Genomic DNA, 23,811 nt, shown 5'->3' on the forward strand with positions numbered 1-23,811 from the left:
TGAGGGTGGTTGAGAAATGGTCATACTCATAGAGATTTAAGTTTTCAGTAGAAAAGACAAAGGTAGTGAGAAGCTGGTATAAAGATGTATGGGAAACAGTTAGAGCAGGTAAACTGACCTGGAGTAATCATATAAATAAAATGGATAAAAAAAGCAAGATGGTTCTAAATGTGATGAGATGTCAGACATGGTCTGAATGGGGAGCAAGTAGAAGTGCTTTGAGGAGCATTTATGTTGCTTGAACAAGATCAGTGATTGATTATGGAAGTGTAGTGTAAAAGTCAGCAGCAAAGACATTAACAAAGAAGCTGTAAGTTCCACAAACTCAGACACTGAGATTGTGCTGTGTGGCTATTAAGACTTCTACAGCTATAGCAAGCCAAGTGCAGATGGGAGAAATACCACTGAGCCTAAGATACAAGCAGCTAATGATTCAATGGGCTAGTGTACAGGGAATGAGACAATCCAGCTGTGAAGGCCCTATGACCATGCTGGGAAAGTGGGAAAGCAAAGGGAGAATGTTTTGTTTGGTTGTCAAGTAAAATAGAAAAAAAACCCAAAGTCATAAGCTCCTGTGTCCTTAGAAAGAAACTGAAAGACTAAGAACAACACATAAATAATTTATTCCAATATATACAGACGAATCAAAAGAGTCTAAGAATGAAAGGACTGGGTTTGCTTTTGTTGTCCCTAATTTAAATATAAATATTAAGGAAAGAACATGTGATCACTTAACAGTATATACAGTTGAGATGTTAGCTACTGTAACGGCATTGCAGTGGATAGAGCAAAATAAGCTAAAAAAAAGGTCATATTATGCTCAGACTCATTATCAGCTCTGGGATCATTGCAGTCCATGTCATCCCAAAACAGACCAGATATACTCGATGAAATATATGACACAATATTCAGACTGCATCATATAGAAATGTGACCGGTGAAGAGGTTTGGACTATTGAAGACCCATCTTTTTAAATTGGCTTTTGTGTCTTCTTGAGTTTGTTTGATTGTGTTTTTTGTTGTGTTTTTATTTTTATTTATTTATGTATTTTTATTATTATTATTATTATTATTATTATTAAACAAGTTACTCTTGCCATTTTAAACCCTTATTTCTTAATCCTTTCTTGAGGTTATTATTTGTTTTAAAAAGTGAAGTTTGACATGTACTCAGGTCTGTTACACCATGTCTTCCTTTAAAAGCAGACTAAAAACATGACATGACATGATAATGTTAATTTTATGTGTATGGTTCTTGTTTGTCAGTAAATAAATGATTTGATCCACTATCACTGCTTGCCTTGCAATCAGAGCAAAAGTCGAAAGACTCAGCAACCACATATTTTTCCGTTCTCTATTTCTCTGTTTAGCATCTTCAGGTTAGGCTAACCCATTATCGCTAACTTTGCAGCTATCCTCCTTCATTTTTCCAGCAGGTGGGGAAACAACAGATGTGACTTTTCTTGGTCTTGACAAGCTGCAGCATTTATTAACTGACACACTGTAGGCTGTACTGTACATTTACTGCCAGACTGAAAACTTACTGCTAACCTTTTCCTCTGCTCAGCTCGAATTTACCGTCACTTTTCTGCCACTTGCTCTCTCACTCAACCACTCACTCACTTATTATGCCAATTATTTGCTTCCATACACAACTAGATGCATCATTATTCTCTCTCACACATTCACACACACACACCCTTTTTCTCAACTCAACACTTTCTAATATTTCTTCAGACACTGCAAACAGGAGGACTGCCTCTCCCATTGTTGGTCTCTTTATTATTGTTGGAGTGCTGATGAAAAGTGTAATGATCGGTAAGTTACAAACTTTTACAGCATTTTATTATCAACATTTAAAATCCTGAACTGTGATCACTGTTGAGCAGATCTCTGTTGGATGATGAAGGATTAACAGTAACACAATAGGTTCTTTGGCTTTTTGCTGTGCGGGAAACCAGAGCTGAGATCAAACACTGAGACTCCACATTAACCAAATTCGAGTACTATTTTAGAGAACCTATTATGTTCATTTTAGCTCTAAATTTTTATTTTTGGACTCCACAAGAGTAGCTTTGCATGATTTACAGTTCCAAAAACGTATTTATCTTATACAGACCCTTTATGTCCCACCGCCCAAAGTCTGAGTGAGGATTTCGCTCTTGGAGTTGAAAGACATTTTTCCAGGTGGTGCAGTGGTTGGCAATGTTGCCTCGCAGCAAGAAGGTTCTGGGTTCAAAGCGCTGGCTGGTTTGGGCCTCTCTGGGTGGAGCTCGCATGTTCTCCCCGTGCCCGTGTGGGTTCTCTCTGGGAGTTTCGACTTCCTCCCACAACTTGGAAAAACGCAGCACCTTGCTGGATGATGTTGGGTTGCGTTGCAGCAAAAGTTGAGCCCAGTTAAACTTTTTTCTGGATGACCAGTACCGATATGGAAAAGGGGGAAGAATATGACACTAATTCAAGGCCATACACAAGAAGCAGTGAGGGTGGTTGAGAAATGGTCATACTCATAGAGATTTAAGTTTTCAGTAGAAAAGACAAAGGTAGTGAGAAGCTGGTATAAAGATGTATGGGAAACAGTTAGAGCAGGTAAACTGACCTGGAGTGATCATATAAATAAAAAGGATAAAAAAAGCAAGATGGTTCTAAATGTGATGAGATGTCAGACATGGTCTGAATGGGGAGCAAGTAGAAGTGCTTTGAGGAGCATTTATGTCGCTTGAACAAGATCAGTGATTGATTATGGAAGTGTAGTGTAAAAGTCAGCAGCAAAGACATTAACAAAGAAGCTGTAAGTTCCACAAACTCAGACACTGAGATTGTGCTGTTAAAGACTTCTCCAGCTATAGCAAGCCAAGCGCAGACGGGAGAAATACCACTTAAACTAAGATATAAGCAGCAGATATAGTGTACAGGGAATGAGACAATCCAGCTGTGAAGGCCCTATGACCATACTGGGAAAGTGGGAAAGCAAATAGAGAATGTTTTGTTTGGTTGTCAAGTAAAAGGGAAAAACCTCTGTTTATTTTCTAAAGAAAATAAAGAGGTTTTACAGACATCTCTTTCCCAATGGTGGTCTATGGGGAATATACTTTTTGGCCGCAGGGGGATTTTTTGCCACAATACATACAGACATTGTGCAATAATCTGTCAAATCACTAACGGCAATTAACCTATAATTGATTAATCATTGACATCCTTACTTTATATCTATTTTCTCTGTACTAGTAGGCCCAATTGCAACATAGCCAAGCATATGTGAAATGACTTAATAACCTGAACGTGGTTGCTGATGTATTTTAAGGCACCACAGTTGAATAGAGAATAAATCTCGTTTTTCTATCAGAATGAAACTTATTAATATAGACCCACATACAATATATTTCTGTATTATAACCTTTATTTGCACCCCCCCAAACGTACTGCAATCCACATGCTGTGATATCTGATGCAATTTATTAAAAAAAACAAAAAAAAACATCCACTGACACAGGTTCAAGCTCATGAAACTGCACTGTCAGTTACTTTTCTGTGTTTTCTATATTACACTCGGTCGGTTGGAAGCAGAATTGATTGTATTAGTACTTAGTTAGTGGTGTTTCACAAAAATAGAAGATACAGTACTGTGCAAAGGTTTTAGGCACTAAAAGTAAAGTGAGAATGCTTACAAAATATTGCTATAAATTGTTTTAATTTATCAATTAACCTCTTACAAAGTTGAGTAAACAGCAGAAACCTAAATGAAATCAATATTTGCTGTGAGCAGCGTTGCCTTTAAAACAGCAGCAGTTCTCCTCAGTACACTTTAACACAGTTTTTCATGGTAACTTGCAGGTAGGTTGTTGTAACCATCCTGGAGAAAGAATGTTCTTCTGTGGATTTATTATTTAGGCCATCTCAGGTGCTTCTTCATGTAATCCCAGATTGACTCCATGATGTTGAGATCAGGGCTCTGTGGGAGCCAAACCATCTGTTGCAGGACTCATCATTTTTCTTGTTGCTGAATATAATTGTTTATGACTCTGGCTGTGTGCTGTGTCATGAATAAATTTGGGACCGATCAGACTCCTCCCTGATTGCATAGCATAATGGATAAGAATCTAGACATCTAGGGTGCCTAAAACTAATGCACAGTACTGTACTTCCCGCACACGCTCCAGTAGGAAGACCAGAGGCAGAAGAGGAGGACAGAGAGCGGACTGAGAAGATGCAAGTCCGAGGTGAGCACTAAGACACTGTGTTACTCAAACAACACTCACACAACAATATTGTTGACAGCATGTCGCGTGCTGTATTAGGGCTACAACAAATACTCTGTATGGGATTACAGTAAAAGTTATCGATTACGATGATAAAGTGCGAACATTTTTAAATCGATAGATCTAACAGCCTATCACACAGCAGAACTAAACGTGATAACAGCAGCGTCTGGCTTCACGTCAAAGTAACTCACACGCCTATTTCTTACAGCAAAGTATTAGTTGAGCTACAAGTGAAGAAAGTGGTTGCCCTCCAAAAAGAGGGAAATGATAAATGGAACCGAGGGGCACGAAAGCGATATGATGTCGGAAACAGTGAACCAAGGCTGGCGACTTTTGTCAATGGTCTATTTCTCTGACCATTGACAAAAGTTCCTTGCTTTAAATGTTTTACAGAATATATGGAATGCAAAATTTTATATGCCCCCCCCCCCCCCCCCCTTTTTTTTTTTTGCTGACCCGAAAAATGATCTGATCCGTGACTCAAATCCGTGATACGATCTTATATATATATATATATACCTTAATATATATATATAATGTATTTATATATGTGTGTGTGTGTGTATATATAATTAACATTATTATAATAAATTACAAGGCAAGCTAACTTATGCCTAGGCATATCCAGTTCAGCCCTATCCAGTCATGCTCTTTTTCTTTTTCTTTATAACTGTTTAGGGTCACTTTACACCATTATGGCCAAATCTTCTCCTGGCTTTATCTTTCTTACTGACTGTTTGTTCTGAGGTGCTGCCTATTATTGACCATAGTTGTGTTTTGTTCATCCTGTCTTTTAAACTAGATTCTCTGCCCAGTAAAAGTTTGAAATGCTCTCGCATCTTAAATCACCTCACTGCTGGGCAATTTTCTGCAGCTTTTAACCCAAGTGCAGTTTCGTTTCCTCAAGCAGAAACAGATTGTCTAGTCCAATCTTTTAACTCCCATTGCTCCACGATCTTTTAATTTTAATTTTAATTTTTATTTATTTATTTATTTATTTTTATTTTATTTTATTCTAACTTGTGGCATATGTTTTTACACTATGTATGTTTTTATGGTCATATTTTCAACTCTTGTTCCTGTGAAGCACTTTGTGAATTTCATTTCTGTGAAAGGTGCTATACTAAATAAACTTATTATTATTATTATTATTATTATTATTATTATTATACAAGTTACTCTTGCCATTTTACACCCTTATTTCTTAATCCGTTCTTGAGGTTATTATTTATTTTAAAAAGTGAAGTTTGACATGTACTCAGGTCTGTTACACCATGTCTTCCTTTAAAAGCAGACTAAAAACATGACATGACATGATAATGTTAATTTTACGTGTATGGTTCTTGTTTGTCAGTACATAAATGATTTGATCCACTATCACTGCTTGCCTTGCAATCAGAGCAAAAGTCGAAAGACTCAGCAACCACGTATTTTTCCGTTCTCTATTTCTCTGTTTAGCATCTTCAGGTTAGGCTAACCCATTATCGCTAACTTTGGAGCTATCCTCCTTCATTTTTCCAGCAGGTGGGGAAACAACAGATGTGACTTTTCTTGGTCTTGACAAGCTGCAGCATTTATTAACTGACACACTGTAGCCTGTACTGTACATTTACTACCAGACTGAAAACTTACTGCTAACCCTTTCCTCTGCTCAGCTCGAATTTACCGTCACTTTTCTGCCACTTGCTCTCTCACTCAACCATTCACTCACTTATTATGGAAATTATTTGCTTCCATACACAACTGGATGCATCATTATTCTCTCTCACACATTCACACACACACACACCCTTTTTCTCAACTCAACACTTTCTAATATTTCTTCAGACACTGCAAACTGGAGGACTGCCTCTCCCATTGTTGGTCTCTTTATTATTGTTGGAGTGCTGGTGAAAAGTGTAATGATCGGTAAGTTACAAACTTTTAAAGCATTTTATTATCAACATTTAAAGTCCTGAACTGTGATCACTGTTGAGCAGATCTCCGTTGGATGATGAAGGATTAACAGTAACACAATAGGTTCTTTGGCTTTTTGCTGTGCGGGAAACCAGAGCTGAGATCAAACACTGAGACTCCACATTTACCAAATTCGAGTACTATTTTAGAGAACCTATTATGTTCATTTTAGCTCTAAATTTTTATTTTTGGACTCCACAAGAGTAGCTTTGCATGATTTACAGTTCCAAAAACGTATTTATCTTATACAGACCCTTTATGTCCCACCCCCCAAAGTCTGAGTGAGGATTTCGCTCTTGGAGCTGAAAGACATTTTTCCAGGTGGTGCAGTGGTTGGCAATGTTGCCTCGCAGCAAGAAGGTTCTGGGTTCAAAGCCGCTGGCTGGTTTGGGCCTCTCTGGGTGGAGCTCGCATGTTCTCCCCGTGCCCGTGTGGGTTCTCTCTAGGAGTTTCAACTTCCTCCCACAACTTGGAAAAACGCAGCACCTTTTGCGTTGCAGCAAAAGTTGAGCCCAGTTAAACTTTTTTCTGGATGACCAGTGCAGTTCTTTTTAGGGATGCACCAATCCGACTTTTTTAGTTCCGATACTGATACCTCGATACCAGAGCTTTGGGTATCGGCCAATACCAAGTACCGATCCAATACCAGTATTTAATTTGGGGGTGGGGATGGGGGGGCGGCTGCAGTTTTTCACACACTGCCGTTTTCTGTTTTAACGTGGCCTTATAATGGGGGTGGCAGCTGCCTGCTCTTGCCCCCATAGATCTGTATAATGCAAATAAAGTTTGGAAAAAGTATTACGCTTTTATTTAGATTTAAAACAATCTAAACGTTATGTTAGTTTCCTCAGAAGCGACTTCTGCCATTTGCCCAACTCAGCCAATGGAGGCAGTAGAGGGTGATGATGTCACTCTACCATGTCAGCTGGACCCGCCAAAAAACGTGTCTGCTTACACAGTGGATTGGAAGAGAGTTGACCTCAACAAGGTAGTCTACTCCTATCGACATATGCAGGACCACCATGATGCACAGATGGAGAGATACCGAGGCAGGACAACTTTCAACCATGACGGCCTGAGCAGAGGAAACCTGACACTGCGTATCTCCTCAGTACAGCTGAATGACAGTGGACGATACAGGTGTTTTGTTCCAAAACTAACGGCCAGATGTGTTGTTAACGTCAGTGTTGGTGAGCACCCTGCATTTAATACTGAACAGATCATTTTGTTTTTTTTTATTTCCTTATACACTGAAAATGTAGAATTCTGTTTTCATTTAAGACGTTTTCCATTTGAAAAAGTACTTAAACAGTTTTGAATCTTATTTGAAACAGTACCAAAGAGAATTGATGACGTTAGCACAAATGGACCTCCAGTGGAAGATGATACTGAGGCACATCGTGGTAAATGTCTGAGTTATTCCAGAAAGTTATAGTTTCTTTGATACACCAAAGAGATATTTTGTTTTTTTATATCCTCTTTTTTAACCATTTAATAATTAATTATCAGAATGGATAACCATATTGTTGGAAAAAAAATGCATAAAAATCTTAAGCCTGCCCTTTTTCTTAACTCAACACTTTCTTATATTTCTTCAGATGCTGCAAAGGAGAGGACTTCTTATGCCATTGCCTTTCCCATTGTTGGTCTCATTGTTATTGTTGGAGTGCTGGTGAAACGTGGAATGATCAGTAAGTTATACATTTTTACAGCATTTTATTATCAACATTTTAAGTCCTGAACTGTGATCACTGTGAAGCAGATCTCTGTTAGATGATGAAGGATTAACAGTAACACAATAGGTTCTTTGGCTTTTTGCTCTGCAGGAAATCAGAGGTGAGATCAAACACTGAGACTCCACATTTACTATGTCTGAGTAATATTTTAAGGCATTTATACTGAAACCCAATATTATCTTGTTCAATATTATCGTTCATTGACTTTCAGGGCAATAACATTGCATACATACATGCTAATATAATGTTTATAATGTCATTTCTATACAATAAAATCTAAAAACGGACAATTAAGTTTTTAAGTGAAGAGTTTGCAGTTCAATAATGCACAACAATGATGCACAGTTCATTTCTTTGAAAATCAGTTTTGTTATTTTGCAGACTTTTGCCTTATTGTGATGTGTGTATATATATATCATAAAATATCATTGTGGTGATAATGTATACACAAGCTTCCTTTGAAATAGCATGAATTCAGTGTGTCACAAACTGGTTGTCATGTTCTCTCAGAGAATCGTAGGAAGGGGCAAGAAGGAGAGATGGTGCCAAACAACATCCAAATGATGATGAACCAAGCAGCAGAAGCCTGAAAAATATCCACAGGAGAATATTCGTCTCCACCCAAAAACACCTGCCCTGTATTGTTTTGAAATATTTTGTTATTTTTCTGTTTTCAGAAAGCAAAAAAATATCCAGCAAGAGGTGTAGTGATGATCAGCAGATTATCTGTTGCACTGAGAGAACGACCGTGAATCACCTCAATGATCGAAAACTATTCTAGCCTCACCAGCTTTACCAAAGTGCTATTAAAAAAACTCCATCAACTTCCCCATATGGACTAGTTAAAGAATTACACATTTTTAACAATAATGACTTGATTTTACAATTTGGTTCAAGAAGCACAGTTTGGGGAAAAGAAAGAAAAACTTTTATCAAAAATATACAGAATAATTTTAAAATGGTACTGTATGTGATTTTTTTGTTTGTTTTTGTGATAACTTCACTGTTACACTGTTCCAGGGCTGTAGGACAACTTTTTATGACTTGAAAAACATTGAGAAACTGGCTTTTAGATTAATCTCAGTCAGTCTACTGTACTGCAATGCTTTTTGCTTGTTTACCTGAGAACAAGGACAGAGTATTTTCTGTTTTGCACAGGAGAATATCCGTCTCCACCCAAAAACACCTGCCCTGTATTGTTTTGAAATATTTTGTTATTTTTCTGTTTTCAGAAAGCAAAAAAATATCCAGCAAGAGGTGTAGTGATGATCAGCAGATTATCTGTTGCACTGAGAGAACGACCGTGAATCACCTCATTGATTGAAAACTATTCTAGCCTCACCAGCTTTACCAAAGTGCTATTAAAAAAACTCCATCAACTTCCCCATATGGACTAGTTAAAGAATTACACATTTTTAACAATAATGACTTGATTTTACAATTTGGTTCAAGAAGCACAGTTTGGGGAAAAGAAAGAAAAACTTTTATCAAAAATATACAGAATAATTTTAAAATGGTACTGTATGTGAATTTTTTTGTTTGTTTTTGTGATAACTTCACTGTTACGCTGTTCCAGGGCTGTAGGACAACTTTTTATGACTTGAAAAACATTGAGAAACTGGCTTTTAGATTAATCTCAGTCAGTCTACTGTACTGCAATGCTTTTTGCTTGTTTACCTGAGAACAAGGACAGAGTATTTTCTGTTTTGCACAGGAGAATATCCGTCTCCACCCAAAAACACCTGCCCTGTATTGTTTTGAAATATTTTGTCACGTTTCTGTTTTCAGAAAGCAGCACTGATAGTTTGACCAGAACTGATGCCCATACTAAATAGATTAACTGGATGAACAATATTCATATTTTGTATGTATGACTTAAGTGTAACAACCACCTCTTGTACAGCAGTGGAGTCAGTGATATATTGCTGCTGATCTGTGTGTTTACAATGACTCTTGACTGGTTGAAGCTGGTAAAGAAGACTGTAAACCAATCTGTGTGTCCATCTCTCATGTAACTTCACTGTCGGACACTTTTGAAAAAATTCCTGCACAAATTTTAATTAGACATACACAAAATATTTCTACAGCTTCTGCAGGCATCTGTTTCCAAAATATATTCAGGTGGAGATAAAAATCTTATACTTCAGTTTGTTCAAACTTCTTTCAAACTATGTACAATTATGGTTACTGACTTTCTCTCCACCTCCCTACACTCATATTTTGAGTGTAATTCAATTGTCAGAAAAGAGGCAAAATGCGCTATTAACAAAGTTAAAGATGATCTGACTGATAACTTTTTTTTCAACATTTTCTCTAGATATCTAGATAATATCGTTATCATCAATTCTTTTGGCCACGATAATCGTGTTGTCAAAATCTGATATTGTGACAGCCCTAATGTGCACATTATATCTGCGTGCACAAAACTTTTTCACAAATGCACAAAATATTTCTACAGCTGCAAAACATTTTTACACGTGCACATTATATCTTTGTGCACAGAAGTTTTTCACACCTGCACAAAATATTTCTACAGCTGCAAAACTTTATTACACATTCACAAACCATTTCACAAGCTCAAAATATTATTGACCATTATTTGATTCCATAAACCATCTCCATCTTCTTCTATGATTAAGAGTTGGTGTCGTTTGAATTGAGCTCTCCAGTCAAATTCTTAGAGAAGTTGGTTAGTTGATTTACGTCAGCCTCAACTAATTTTCTGGTAATTACATTATCATTTGACTTTCCACTATCAGTCATTCATGACTTATAACTCACCATTGAGCACATATCACGCTCATTCTGGTTGATTACTCATTTATCTGTTTGCACTAATAAATCATTTATTCACTTGTTAACCAGTTTTATTAAATAAATATGCATTTATCAGTATTTCATTGTCTGTGGCTTCGATTCAAAGCAGAGTATAAGATCCCTGTATCGTAACACACTAATTCAGACGTGAGATTGATAAAAGTGTTTCTATGTTTTTTCTCGGCACAGTTGAAGGATAAAAAGGGAAGTGGTGCTGTGATCAAACGAGGATTTTGTATTATTAATGTGGATGTTCCTACACAGGTTCACCTTTAACACAGTTTAAACACAAATTATGTACTTGAACAATATGATTAATAGATTAATAGATTAAAAAACATTTCTTTCTTGCCTCATGGTCAGCCATGGTGAAAAATGGGGCATTGCTGTACTGCAGTCCACTTTATATATATATAAAGTATGGGAAGAAGGAAGATTACCTACCAGTTGGAAAGATACAGATGTAATACCTATAATAAAACCAGGAAGGTCCAACAAACTATGGACCAGTTGTACTTACCTCACACGTTGGGAAAATAATGGAAAGGATAATTACAGAGAGAATGACATTCTGTATAGAAAGTAGAGGATTGATTTCTCTTTACCAGAAAGGGCGGGAAACAATGGATCCAGTAATTTGTTTAGAGACAGAAATGAGAAAATCCCAAATTAATAAAGAATCCATACTGGCAGTGTTTTTTAATGTAGAGAAAGCTGATGATATTGTATGGAAACGATTCATTTTAATGATTAAATTAGATAAAATGAGAATAACAGGAAGAACTTTTAATTGGATTCATGTTTTTTATTTGATAGATATATTCAGGTTAAAATTGGAACAGCATTATCTACTCAGTATAAGGCAGATAACTCCTCAGGGCCTTGTGATCAGCCCAATACTTTTTTCCATTATGATAAATGATGTGTTCTCTGACATATGTTGTGACATTTTAAAAATCATTATTTGCTGCTGATGGGCCGATATGGAAAAGGGGGAAGAATATAACACTAATTCAAGGCCAGGCACAAGAAGCAGTGAGGGTGGTTGAGAAATGGTCATACTCATAGAGATTTAAGTTTTCAGTAGAAAAGACAAAGGTAGTGAGAAGCTGGTATAAAGATGTATGGGAAACAGTTAGAGCAGGTAAGCTGACCTGGAGATGATTTAGTTTTTTTCCTCCCAGTCCTAATGGAAATAGGGAACTCTGGCTCACACTCCAGCACAGTGGGTGGCGCTGTTGCCACTCGCTATTGAACAAAAGAAGAAGAATATATTTCTCTCGCGAGATCTGGCCACACTGCCAGCTTTCTCCTCCTGTTCTCGTCTGGTCGAGGTAAGAGCGCACACGTTTCTGTTAGTACATGCAGGGGCAAACTTTTTCATTATATTAGATAAAGTGAAGGAAAAGAAGGACCTGAAAGATGTTGCTTTTAATATAAAACATACTGTACCGCAGTGGAGACACAGCTGTTTCAACTTGTTTATTTGCTCGAGTGGTGTTTTAGCAGCAACACCGGCCAGCATTAGCTTAAATCCACAACCATCCTGCAGTAACACTGAGTAATTTAATCAGATTGACTTTATATACATGAACGACAACATATTTTCTAAATGCTCCATGTAGTATTTATTAGAAAAAACAAGCCCAACGTGATTTAATGCCCATTTTTAGAAATGACCGCTCCTCCTTGTTGGCGGGGCTGCTAGCAGCGTCTCTTAATGATGAAAACTTTCACAGACCTGTACTGAATGACTGTGATTGCACTTTTTTATTCTGATGCGAGACGCTTTGTAAAATAAAGGTGCTTTTGAACGCCTCATGCCGTCCTGAGCACGCTGCATGTTAGCGTCATGTTAGCAGCTGTAGCTAAAATATCTCTGCACACTTTCTCCTCCAGGTGGTGAAGACACATTCAGAGCAGGCCTGCTGCAGAGGTAATTTCTCCTTTATTTTGTTAAACTGGACACGCATTAGTGTTAAAAGCAAATAAAAGTGATATGATTGGAATAGCATGACACATGACATGAAGTCTCATGCTACAATGATGCTCTCTTTGAACTCTCTCACTGAATCTCTTGAGGAAACTTTATTACTCAAAATACTGAGTAGCATGAAGCTGTTCATTTAGAAGTGTGCACATGAATCTGCCATTTAAACCCACAAAATGCTTATTTTTGCTCTTCAGGTGTCAGCGGAACATAGTGAAACTCAACAAAGGTAATTTCAAAAAAAATATTCTGAATATTTTAATTATACCTTTATTCTCAGTTAATTTCAGTTCAGTAACTTTTCTATTGACCAGCCTTTAGTTAATCATACTTAATTTTTACTTTTCATTTATATTGAAACTCAAGGTGCTACATTAAACAACACTAAATAATGGCTAAGTTAGAAAGGCCTTCCTGAACAGAGGTTTTTGGCCTTTTTTTTTTTTTTTTTTTTTGAGTCTGGGGTCTATTCAAGGCGCTCAGTGCTGCAGTGATGAATCTCTGAACTCTCTCTTACTGAATCAGCCTTTGAAGAAACTTCTTTACCAGATTCTGAGTGGCATACATGGGCTCCAATGAACACTTAAAATTTCCTAAAGTAGTCTTCAGAAATGGTCTCTGACTTAAGAAACTGTTTCCATGGAAACTTGAAGTTTTGTTCTTTTCCTCAACAGATGAGCAGCACTGGTCCAGAAAGCTTAAGGCTCAGCCTTGAGAGGTGAGTAACAAGTACAAAACTCCAGGTCCAAATTCCACAAGGGTCATAACTGATGAGTTTTCAAATAGACAAGCATATGCCTGATTCAAGTGATGCTAGCCTTTTTAATCTGATCAGCCCTTTAAGATACTGAAGCTCAGTGTAAACTTGGGTTTTTTGACTAACCACTGATCATCTTTGTAGGTCTGTCTGCACGATCTTCTCACTGAACTCACCAAAGCAGCTGAAACATGCACAGAGGTACGTTGGTTTTTTTTTTTTTTTGAAGTCCATATTGTGTACTGGGGCATAAAAATGATGATTACTTTTAATGACAAGCATATGCCTGAATCTACTGATGTCAACCTTTAATCTGATTGCCCTTTGATGGAGCTTGTATTAAATCTTTAATTCCTAAGCTTTAGATTTACTTATTGCTGTTTCTCTGCTAGGTGGGAGTTTGACTAGAGGTTTGAGGAAGGATGCTGCCTGGTGACCATCTCAACATGTAAGTTTCAATGTGATTTGTTTTTGTGAAAAAACACTTATCAGAAAAACCTTTCCTACCAGGCACCTAAAACATAAAGGTTTTGGCCAAATCAAAATTGGTCAGATTAGCTAAAAAAACAAAAACTAACAACCCAATGCTTCCTCAGGGTTCAATGTATGTTGCAGTTTGTTTCCTGCATTCTTAAAATGAAAAACAAGGTGTTTCTGACTGTTTGAAAGGATGACATGGGGTAATACCCATCAAACAGCTGGACGACTAATGTCACATGGCAGTTTGTCACCAAAGCCCTGATCAAACATTAAAGTCTTAAATGTGCCGCCTGAAGTTATTTCTGCTTTGTATTAAGTTGCGTTTCTTTGCAGGATCTCTTCAGCGGATCCTTGAAGATGAGGACACCATTAGTTTCATGGTAAGATTTTATATTTCTAGATTACATGACGTCACCAGTAATGCAGTTCCAATGATGATGATACTTAGCTCACTTTGAACCAATGTGAAACGACATGAACTTCTGAGAAACTGCAACTGCAACTCCAGTTTAACTCTAAATTGGCTTTGAATTTGTATTGAGTGAACTTGTGTTCTGTTAACAGATGGTGCAGCGACTGCTTCAGCAACATCACTGAGGTGCTCTAGCTGGAGGTAAGATGTCACATGACTGTGGAAATATGTTACCAGTAGCCCAAATTCTCAGACCTGCTGAAAATGATGAGATATATTTGGAATCTCGTTCGTCTGAACTGCTGTTGAGAAATGGAATATCTGACATCAGTGAAGGTCAACAATGAAGTAGTGTGCAACGCTGACATTTTGTGCTCAGACCTGACGGTTTCTTGTCTGTCACAGGTACCTGCCTTTGGACATTTGGGAAGATGCTGTGATCCTCTCTTCCTCCGTCAAGTGTCTTCACAGGTGAGTCTGTCTGTTACACAGTAACATCAAGTCCAAATCAATGAAGGCCACGGTCACATCCGGTTTCCTTCATGATGACACCCGCACATGTCTTACGCCTTGTGTCAACGCTAGACCTGAAAAGGTGGACCCACTGGTGTTGCCTTGGCAATAAGGGGAAAACCTGTTGGGGTTACCAACAGTCTGAATGGGAACAAGCTTAAGATGGGTGTGACAACTGACTTTAGATGTAGTTATGAAAGACTTGATGTGGGTGATTACACAGTTCTGGTATTATTAGACTTGTGTGTTTTTAGTTACAAATTGCATCAAATTGAATGTAATTAGTGAAAATTAGTCACTGAAGCTCAATTTTAGCATCTTGGTGAAAAGGATGCACACTAACCTGAATAACTTGTCTGCACCTTTAGGACCAAGCTGCCTGTCAAACTATCCATGAAGCAAGATGATGGAGGTACGTTTTAACCTCAACCACCACAGTCACATGAACACTGTGGAATGCTGAAGGGATGATCTGCTCTCATCAGTCGTCTTACCTTCCTGGTACCAAGCTTTCCAACATACCCCTCCATCAGACCTCTATTGGCCCGATAAGACACTGAGAACCCTGGTTTGAGCTATGCCAGGTGTAAGGTGATCTTCCGGTTCCCTCATAGGAGGTTCTGATGGATTGGACTTTTTGTTACCTGGATGTATGATTATGCTTATCACATTCCTCAACAGTAATTCTGTGTACCAGCAGGCAGGTGTAAAGTGTTCTTCTTTTTGCTCTTAAACTTCTAGGTTGACATCAAGTTTTAGAGGTCTTCTGGATTGTTCGAGCTTGTCCCAGAGTTGAGGTAAGCATCTGTCAGTGCTGTCGTGTTTACTGGCCTTTCTTGAGTACAAGTGATGAGTTTCTTTTACCGCCCCAGTCTGAAAATTCATGACTGATTGGTACCCCTCTGATCCAGAGACTTCAAGAAATCACCTCCTTCACTAATCGAACTGGATTGACTAAACCCTTTTCTGTTGTTGCAGGTTTGACGCTGTTGTGGTCCACAGTGTTTGGAACAGTGCTGAAACGCCTGCAACAGGTAAATTGGCAGGTATAACAATGATTTGACAACCCATTCCCAAACCCACTCATTTCTAGTTAGGCATGTCCTTGACAAAATGTAAGGGCCATGGTGTCTCCAGCCTAAGACACCACAATACTCCAAAACATTAGCAGCCAAGAGAATGCATTGTTTCTGTGTGACTTCACAAAGGTGAAATTTAGCAATTTTAGTTCTAATGGTAAAAGGTTGTAAGTGGACAAATGCTGAACATAATTTAGACAGAAGACATGAAGTAAAGGGGAAAGAGATGAGGTGACATGCGGCAAAGATCCTCTGCTAGAATTGAACTGCAGACATTGCAAAGGTCTTTACCAGTAGGCGACTGGGGCATGCCATGCTGAACATAGTTTTGAAAAGTTCGGGTCTTCTAGTTGACCTGTCAATGTATCTGGTTCATAACAAGATGTTTTTCTTTCAGGTCTGGCAGCATGAAGTCATCACATTCTCTTGGTCTTGTGCTCACCGGCAGCCACAGTTGGTAAGTTGTAGTCTTTTTGATTTGGAAGATGTTTCAGAATCTGGAAGTGTTGAATCTTCAAGTGTCCAGTCTTAAAGTAGAAGTGATGAGTTTCTTTTACCGCCCCAGTCTGAAGATTCATGACTGATTGGTACCCCTCTGATCATGAGACTGAAAGCTTCAGTGTCTTAGTCGTATTAGTCACACATTTTAAAAGTACATTCTCGTGTTTCAGGTCTCTGCCCAAACCAGCTGGATCTATTGCTCCACTGTCCGCTGCTTTGGAGTGCTTGGTAAGAACTTTAGACTGGAATTTCCGAAGCTGATGTAGAAATGATGAGTTTCTTTTACCGCCCCAGTCTGAAGATTCATGACTGATTGGTACCCCTCTGATCAAAACTATTTTAGCTCTAACCAAGTTCAGCTGTCTTCCACCCCTTTTCTAAGATTTTTTTTTCTCCTCTGCAGACGCTGGACAGATCTGAGTGCCAATATGGAAGATCTATCAACCATCTTATGCTGCTGACAGCTGCAGTTGAAGTTCCTCTAGAGCTCAATACAGGCTATAGGCCTGCAGTACTTAAATATACCAGGTACCTTGGTCATTCATGGAATAGAAGTTGCTGTGACTGATAATTTTGGAAGAATTTAAAGTGTTGTACTTTAAACAAGTGTTGCTTTCTTTTATTATTTAATACCTTCCTGATTGACTGAACTGAGTTTCTGGTGAACTGTTTTGATGGTGCAAATTTCAAATAAAAGTGTCAAACTAGCTTGTGTAGTCCAATACTTCAGTGTCTTCACAGGCCCAAAGTTCTACAAAAAACATCAGGACACTAAAGTCAGAAATGCCACATTAAAACTATTAGGTCTAAATAGGGTTAAGTGGAACGAGTCATTTTATTGGTTCCTGACAGTTTAAATAGTCTGAGTGGATTCAGAGTACATAGTGTTCTTTACACACAGAAAATTTAGCTCCTGTGCTGCAACTGACCTTCAGCAGCACATATGTAACAAGCTTTTAAAGATGGTTGACAGACATGAAGGAAAACTTATGTTATAGTAGACTTACATGAGATGGGAACAAATACTGAATACAATGTGTTATGACATAGTACTACTATAATATTGGATGAAATATAGTGAGTAGTCGCTTGAGGATCTATATAATAAACCTCTACAAGTCATTGATTTCATCGACACAATAACTTAAGCATTTACATTTATTAAGAAAAAAAGCATGATGCACAAATCATCTGATGTACCACAGTATAAAAGTGGGGACTCGTGAGAAGTGTTCAGTCATCACATTGCATACATAGTTATATGTAAACAAAATTCATTCAGGTTTGTTTCAATTAGACACATTTCCGCTGGTTAAATGTGTCTCCTTCCCTCAAACATAACACTAAAAGCAAAGGATGTGCAGCTGTGTGTTGTTCCAGTGATCACAGACAGAAAGCGCTGTTGTCTGGTTACTGCACACAGCAGGTGAGGGAACAAAATGTAGACTGCTGTTAAGCTCTGTGTCAATACTTCTGATGCCTGCAGTCTGATCAAGAAGTCATGACAGAGCTCGCCAAACAAGAGGCTGCAGTTTCGCCATTTTAAATAGGACACACAGTCAGTCAGCGGTGAAGATCCTTGCAGCGATATCATCTAGTAGCCAGTCCACTCCAGCTAACAAGTTCTCTCCTGTTACTGCACTGCAACCAATGATACACCAGTGATGACTTTTAATCTCATCCAGAGCCAGCGCCTGTGGGAAAACACAGCAGAGGAGTGACTATTGCTGTAAATAATGAAGAAATAATTAGATTTACAATTTCTTTTTAAATCAACTACAGTCTGATACCAAGAGTATGAATCAATACTGTATCAGTACAATAATAATGTGAGAGGAGCTCACCTCTCGTATTGCCTCTTTTGACAGGGCTCCTGGTAAATCCTGTTTGTTGGCAAACACCAGCAACGTGGCCCCAGCTAACCTCTGCAGGGAGGAAAGGATGATACAGCACATGTTGACGCTGTCTTTCATTTGACATATTGCAGTATTTGAAGTGCACATTGATTCCGATTAAATACTGTAGCTTTAAGGAGACATGTTGATCAGCTTCAATTGACACCTGTATGTGATACAGTAATTACAGTATGCTAATATATTTTACTATCTGCATGTTTACATTACACCAAAGATCATCTTTTTTTTATGTTTCTCCACACTTAACAATACAGCTGAATATAATAATGATGCATTAAACATTTCAGCTTTAAACACAAGACCAAAATGAGGCTGCAGATTAAGGGGGCAATATGAAACAAAGACAACATAAAAGATCCACAATTAACCACTAAACCCTAATTACTGTAGATGTGCTTCCCTACAACTCCTGTGTGTGTGTGTCAATGTGTTTGTGTATACCTCCTCCAGCAGCAGTGCACTGAGCTCCTGCCTGCAGTCCTCCAGTCGGAGTCTGTCTGCGCTGTCCACCACCCACACCAGCCCGTCTGTGCTCTCAAAGTAGTTCCTCCAGTAGGAGCGCAGTGACTTCTGACCCCCTACGTCCCAAATATTCAATTTGAACCTAGAAAACAGAGACAGAAATTAGAACAGAGGAGTGTGGAGTAAGTGAAACTTCATACAGCAGTTTCTAAAACCAGAGTCACACTGTCCCGCACAGTTACACAAATTTAAGTTCATAACACAGAAACAACTGAAACAACAAAAAAGCAGTTATAAATACTTAAATCAAAGACAAATAAGATTGTTATAAGAGCAAACTATGACAAATGTGCTTCATAAATAAGGCTTGAGGTAAGATTTTTCAGGAGTTTGTTGCTCAGACCCCTGGACAGATATTCAGCCAGGACAGCAAAAGCTTGGTTATTGAGCAGAGGCACAACCAGTTCTGATGACCTGAGAGGCAAAGTGGATCTATATGGCTTCAGCAATTCACTAATAAATGGTGGAGCCAAATTATGAAGTGGCTTGAGAGTAATTAGAAGGATTTTGAATTCCTATATTTAATAGGATGCTAATTTAACAAAGCCAGCACAGTGGACTCTTTGTTAGTAATGGTGCAGCAGAATTGTGAACTAATTATAGACATGCCTCAGATTCTTGGTTTGAACAAGAATACAGTACAGTCAAAACAAGAGGAGAAAAACAAACAAACGATGATTTGTTCTGGCTGTTGGCAGGATAAGAAGGGGACTGACTGAAAATAACAGGAGTTAATAATAATCAAAGGTTTCTTAGTAGCCAGGGAATTTAAGCACTGATGTAAAATTTCAAAGGTCTGATTGTAGTCAACTTAAACGTCCATTTAAGTCATTTATTATATTACATATTAGGGCTACAACTAACAGTTGATTGATTAGTTGTTTGGTCCAAATGTCAGAAAGTGGTGAAAAATGTCGATCACTGTTCCCAAAACGTCCTTAGTGTTTTGTCCACAATGCACACAACACTAAAGAAACCAGAAAATATTCACATTTGAGAAGCTGGAGTCAGATAATTTGGACATTTTTTTCTTAAAAAAATAAAAATCAAAATTCGAAATTATTACTCGATTATCAAAATAGCTGGCGATTAATTTGATAGTTGGCAACTGAGCTGACAAATCAAGAAATTAGATGTCTAATTGGGAATTTGTGATGTGCATTTATGTTTATTTCATTTAAGAAGGGACAATGCACATTCATTAACATGAACACTTGGGTCCTTCATGTTAATGTGTCAGATTTTGCCATACAGGCTAATTTTTATCTGCAGACCCTGGCAGGTTGATGGCATTATAAGAACATTAAAATAAAAACATACAAGAGCACATAAGCACAGACAAGTAGTAAAAAATGACATAAGCACTACTCCAGATTATGACAGCATGTTTGATTGTTGAGAGATGTCATGTTCCTTACTTCTCTGTTCCAGGTATGTGCTGCTCGATAGGAAAAGGCTGACTATCCAAAGGTACTTTTTCTATGTGGTATTTTATAATCCTCTCTAGTAGTAGCTCTGCTAGATGAGTTTTGATTTTGTGTAATGAATTCATTGAGTGGAGAGAGGGGCCAGGCCATGAAAAATTTATACACAGGTAAAATATCTGCAAATTTGATCATGTTTTCCCAGTTTAAGAAATCATGTTTAGTTACATTTTTACAATGATGATATGAATTTGACTTTTTATCCAGTGTTGTCATAGCCTGCTTATAAAATGTGGTCCTACTTGTCTGTGTCCAGCTGGTAAATCAGTAGTTCATGTGTAAGAGAATCACTGATGTAAAACTTTGAGGCCTCTAGTTAAATTGTTCCTAATGTGTCAAAAATGCCAAATTGAATTTGATTCTGTTCAACGTTTTGAATGTGAGTTATGAATCTGTTATTATGCCTAAACATTCAAACTCAAGCACTACTGATAGTCTTCTCCCTGCTACTATTACATCTGGGTCTGGATCTCTAATCCCCTCCTATTTTCTAATATTTAATAGGCCATAGGAATCTTTGATTAAATATTAGTTACCCTAAATCTGGCTAATGACTAGAGGTGGAAAAACAGGAAGGTAAGCAACCTTTGCATGAGAGAGAAAAGTGTGTGTGTGTGTGTGTGTAGCCTATAATGTGTAGTAATTCCTGTAACAGCCAGGATATACTGTACTGTAGTGTACTGTGTTACCCTCTGTGCTCCAGTGTTTTGATGTTGAAGCCCAGTGTGGGAGAGATGGTGCTGACATCCTCTCCGTTAAACTTCTTTAGGATGGTCGTTTTCCCGGCATTGTCCAGACCTCTGCACGAGCCAGGTTAAAGAATAAACACACACAAACACACACACACACACACACACACACACACACACACGGAGCCACACCTGGCTGCTGCTGACTTGTTATTAATGGGAGCTTAACTGTAGCATGATACAGCACAAAATACCCCGAACAAACGTCACACACAATTATTGTCTTATATTAATTCACCAGAAAATTAATATAATTCACTGTTCGCGCCTCTTGTCGATACAGTAAGTTATACATATATATATATATAGTTTATTTCAGAGCATCAGCACATGAACGCTACTGTTTCCAGCTAAGCTAAGTTAAACTGTATTACACACAGGATACAACATCAGCAGTCTCATCTCCCGCTCCTTCTGCTTCATCTTCTTCAAAATCGTAAGCAAACCCATCACGACAGTGTTCCGCTCAGCTGTAGTTATTGTAACAGATTAGTTTTTACTGGTTTGTAGCTTTGTGTGGAAGATGTTGAGCATCCACAAAAATCATTGCGCACTAGGAAGTGACTGTAAACGATAATCCCGCCCCACACTGCCTCCAATTGGCCTGTCTGGTACAAGGCGAGCGTTGATTGGTTAAAGGGGACGTTCGAAGCGGGCTCTTCTTTGCGTTTATTGGCTGATCACAAACTAACTTTAAAGGTGCATACCGCCACCTACTGTATCGGAGTGTGCACATTCATGACATTAAAACATCTGAATACTATATAATACTATAGAAACACACACCCACACACCCACACACACACACACACACCCTATGTAAACATAATGAAAGACCAAAGGATTGGCTTATCATTTGAATGTGCAGAGTTGTGTAAGGATGTTCATTTACTCTGTTAATGTGTGCACGTACTTGAGAGAAGGAATGTGTTTTAGGAGGCCCAGTTCTCTCTTTCTGTTCTGGCTTAGGCTCAGATAAGGTAACATTCTGGGTCTTGGAATAAACAGGACAGGTTAAGGGGTCAAAGGCCACATATAGCTCGAGGCTCTTCCCTTCCTGTGTCTTTGGGAGACGTGGCTCTTATCTAGCATACATGGGCATGCACATTTATACCTCGTGGCTGTTTGCCATTGGCTGTAATCATATAAGCTCATACATTGACCGATCACAGATCATTTCTCTGTTCCTTCTAACACTATGATAGAATAGGTTTACTCTTTGTTCGGTGAGATGAACTGATGCAAATCTTTGTGTGTTCTGTCTCCTTATTGTTCGATAATATTTTTTAATCATCAACCCAGCAGTGTTTTGTGTATTATTTCATGTGTGTTTAGTGTTTTCAGACAATTTCCACAACACTTATTTCCTAATACTGCCTATATTATATAACCTATCAACCTCCTTCTGAATTCAGATTTCCCTGACCTGTCTCATATTTCTTAATGTCTCCCTCTCTGAATTATAGGCTATTTACTGCAATGCATGATAATGTGCTCTACATCTTCCTGAGTGTTACACCACTGACACAGATTTGATTGACTGCATGCCCGAATCTTAATCGTGTAATGATTACCTCCTCTATGATAACCTCCTTTAAAGTGTTTAACATGAACTGACTGTATATTATAATAATGTCTCCCTTTATTGTCTGTATGTCCTTCTGCCAGACGTTAATTATGGCTGTTCTAATGAATGATTTTGCCTCTCTCCTAACATATGCTACTTTTATCACTTTGTTGTCATATACTTTAAGAGCCTTCTTTGCCAGTTTAAAATGGGTGATTTTAACGTTAATTGGTTAGATAAAAAATGCAGAAAAAAGTTAAAGGATATTAGTAAGATTAGATATCAGATGACTCAATGATTATAAGTCCAACAAGAATTACAAAACCCTTGCAAACCTTATTGGATTTAATTTTTACAAATAAAGTGGACTGCATCTCAAAAACATACAATCTCATTATTTCCGGTCACAATCTCACTTTAGTTGCTAAGAAACTATCCAAGATGCAAAAATAGAAATATAACAGAAGGGAAAAAATATTTTTCATGTATTCTAAAGCGGGACCAGGGAATATTGGAATATGAAATATGGCAAACTGAGTGGATTGATATAACATATGTTAAAAATTGTGAGTGGACTTGTGATAATTTCAGGTCTACATTAAAACAAACCATAGCTATGAAAACAATGCCCCAGAGGCAGATGGTTAGACAGTTGTCGTGGTTTAACAATGCCTTATAGCAATTAATGAAAAAGTGGGATGCAGCTCTTAAAATAAATCTTGAAAATCAAGTTTGGAAACAGATCAATTAATGTACAAAAGTCTCAGAAATACAGTTACAACACAATTGAGGAAGCAAATTTCTTTTCAGATAATATTCGACAGGCAAAAGGGAATTATCAAATGCTATAGAGAAGTATTGATAAACTTATGGGAAAAGAACAAAAAAAGAGGAAAAGAAAGTGAAAATTTAGAACTCAAATGAAATTGAAAAATAATCTCAACTTTATAAAATTCTAAGGCAAGGGATCACCACGAACTTGACACAGTCTTTCTTAGACTAGCTTTTAAAAATACAGTTGTAACCCAAGTATATGAACATGGTGACAAAAAAGAAGTAAGCAACTATAG

At 37.8% G+C, this 23,811-nt stretch overlaps 3 protein-coding genes and 6 non-coding genes across 16 annotated transcripts in view; 8 read left to right on the top strand and 1 right to left on the bottom strand.

Moving 5' to 3' along the window:
• LOC137174793 (uncharacterized) overlaps positions 1 to 17,211 on the top strand; it is a 41,186-nt gene extending 23,975 nt beyond the window's left edge. Inside the window, exons 1-15 of one of the 8 annotated variants that reach the window (XR_010925468.1) lie at positions 12,091 to 12,105; positions 12,671 to 12,707; positions 12,959 to 12,990; positions 13,436 to 13,479; positions 13,663 to 13,719; positions 13,911 to 13,966; positions 14,332 to 14,378; positions 14,563 to 14,611; positions 14,816 to 14,881; positions 15,292 to 15,335; positions 15,665 to 15,720; positions 15,902 to 15,957; positions 16,400 to 16,459; positions 16,674 to 16,731; positions 16,907 to 17,211. The gene's annotated coding sequence lies outside the window, so the exon portion shown is untranslated. Of the gene's footprint in view, positions 1 to 12,090; positions 12,106 to 12,317; positions 12,333 to 12,670; positions 12,708 to 12,958; positions 12,991 to 13,435; positions 13,480 to 13,662; positions 13,720 to 13,910; positions 13,967 to 14,331; positions 14,379 to 14,562; positions 14,612 to 14,815; positions 14,882 to 15,291; positions 15,336 to 15,664; positions 15,721 to 15,901; positions 15,970 to 16,399; positions 16,460 to 16,673; positions 16,732 to 16,906 lie in introns of those variants that run through there. The other 7 variants (XR_010925469.1, XR_010925467.1, XR_010925466.1 and 4 more) reach the window with 7 other exon arrangements.
• LOC137174795 (uncharacterized) lies at positions 1,153 to 11,130 on the top strand. Its single transcript, XM_067580275.1, has 5 exons — positions 1,153 to 1,818; positions 7,070 to 7,408; positions 7,553 to 7,621; positions 7,817 to 7,909; positions 8,465 to 11,130. The coding sequence occupies exons 1-5, from the start codon at positions 1,629 to 1,631 to the stop codon at positions 8,542 to 8,544; spliced, it is 771 nt and encodes a 256-aa protein (XP_067436376.1). The 5' UTR covers positions 1,153 to 1,628; the 3' UTR covers positions 8,545 to 11,130.
• LOC137175270 (small nucleolar RNA SNORD29) lies at positions 14,425 to 14,489 on the top strand. The gene has a single exon (XR_010925598.1). It is a non-coding gene; the product is annotated as a small nucleolar RNA SNORD29 (small nucleolar RNA).
• LOC137175272 (small nucleolar RNA SNORD30) lies at positions 14,671 to 14,740 on the top strand. Its single transcript, XR_010925600.1, has one exon. It is a non-coding gene; the product is annotated as a small nucleolar RNA SNORD30 (small nucleolar RNA).
• On the top strand, positions 14,948 to 15,073 carry LOC137175281 (small nucleolar RNA SNORD22). Its single transcript, XR_010925609.1, has one exon. It is a non-coding gene; the product is annotated as a small nucleolar RNA SNORD22 (small nucleolar RNA).
• LOC137175274 (small nucleolar RNA SNORD31) lies at positions 15,763 to 15,835 on the top strand. Its single transcript, XR_010925602.1, has one exon. It is a non-coding gene; the product is annotated as a small nucleolar RNA SNORD31 (small nucleolar RNA).
• On the top strand, positions 16,535 to 16,606 carry LOC137175276 (small nucleolar RNA SNORD31). Its single transcript, XR_010925604.1, has one exon. It is a non-coding gene; the product is annotated as a small nucleolar RNA SNORD31 (small nucleolar RNA).
• On the top strand, positions 16,765 to 16,837 carry LOC137175279 (small nucleolar RNA SNORD31). The gene has a single exon (XR_010925607.1). It is a non-coding gene; the product is annotated as a small nucleolar RNA SNORD31 (small nucleolar RNA).
• Positions 17,212 to 17,647: 436 nt separating the features above from the next.
• Positions 17,648 to 21,758, bottom strand: arl2 (ADP-ribosylation factor-like 2). Its single transcript, XM_067580276.1, has 5 exons — positions 21,560 to 21,758; positions 21,115 to 21,225; positions 18,861 to 19,023; positions 18,348 to 18,428; positions 17,648 to 18,197 (listed from the first exon to the last, which is right to left on the bottom strand). Exons 1-5 carry the CDS (start codon positions 21,622 to 21,624, stop codon positions 18,063 to 18,065), a joined length of 555 nt encoding a protein of 184 aa, XP_067436377.1. The 5' UTR covers positions 21,625 to 21,758; the 3' UTR covers positions 17,648 to 18,062.
• Positions 21,759 to 23,811: the final 2,053 nt, after the last annotated feature.

Source organism: Thunnus thynnus, chromosome 22 (genome assembly GCF_963924715.1).
Source record: "Thunnus thynnus chromosome 22, fThuThy2.1, whole genome shotgun sequence".
Classification (NCBI taxonomy): domain Eukaryota; kingdom Metazoa; phylum Chordata; class Actinopteri; order Scombriformes; family Scombridae; genus Thunnus; species Thunnus thynnus.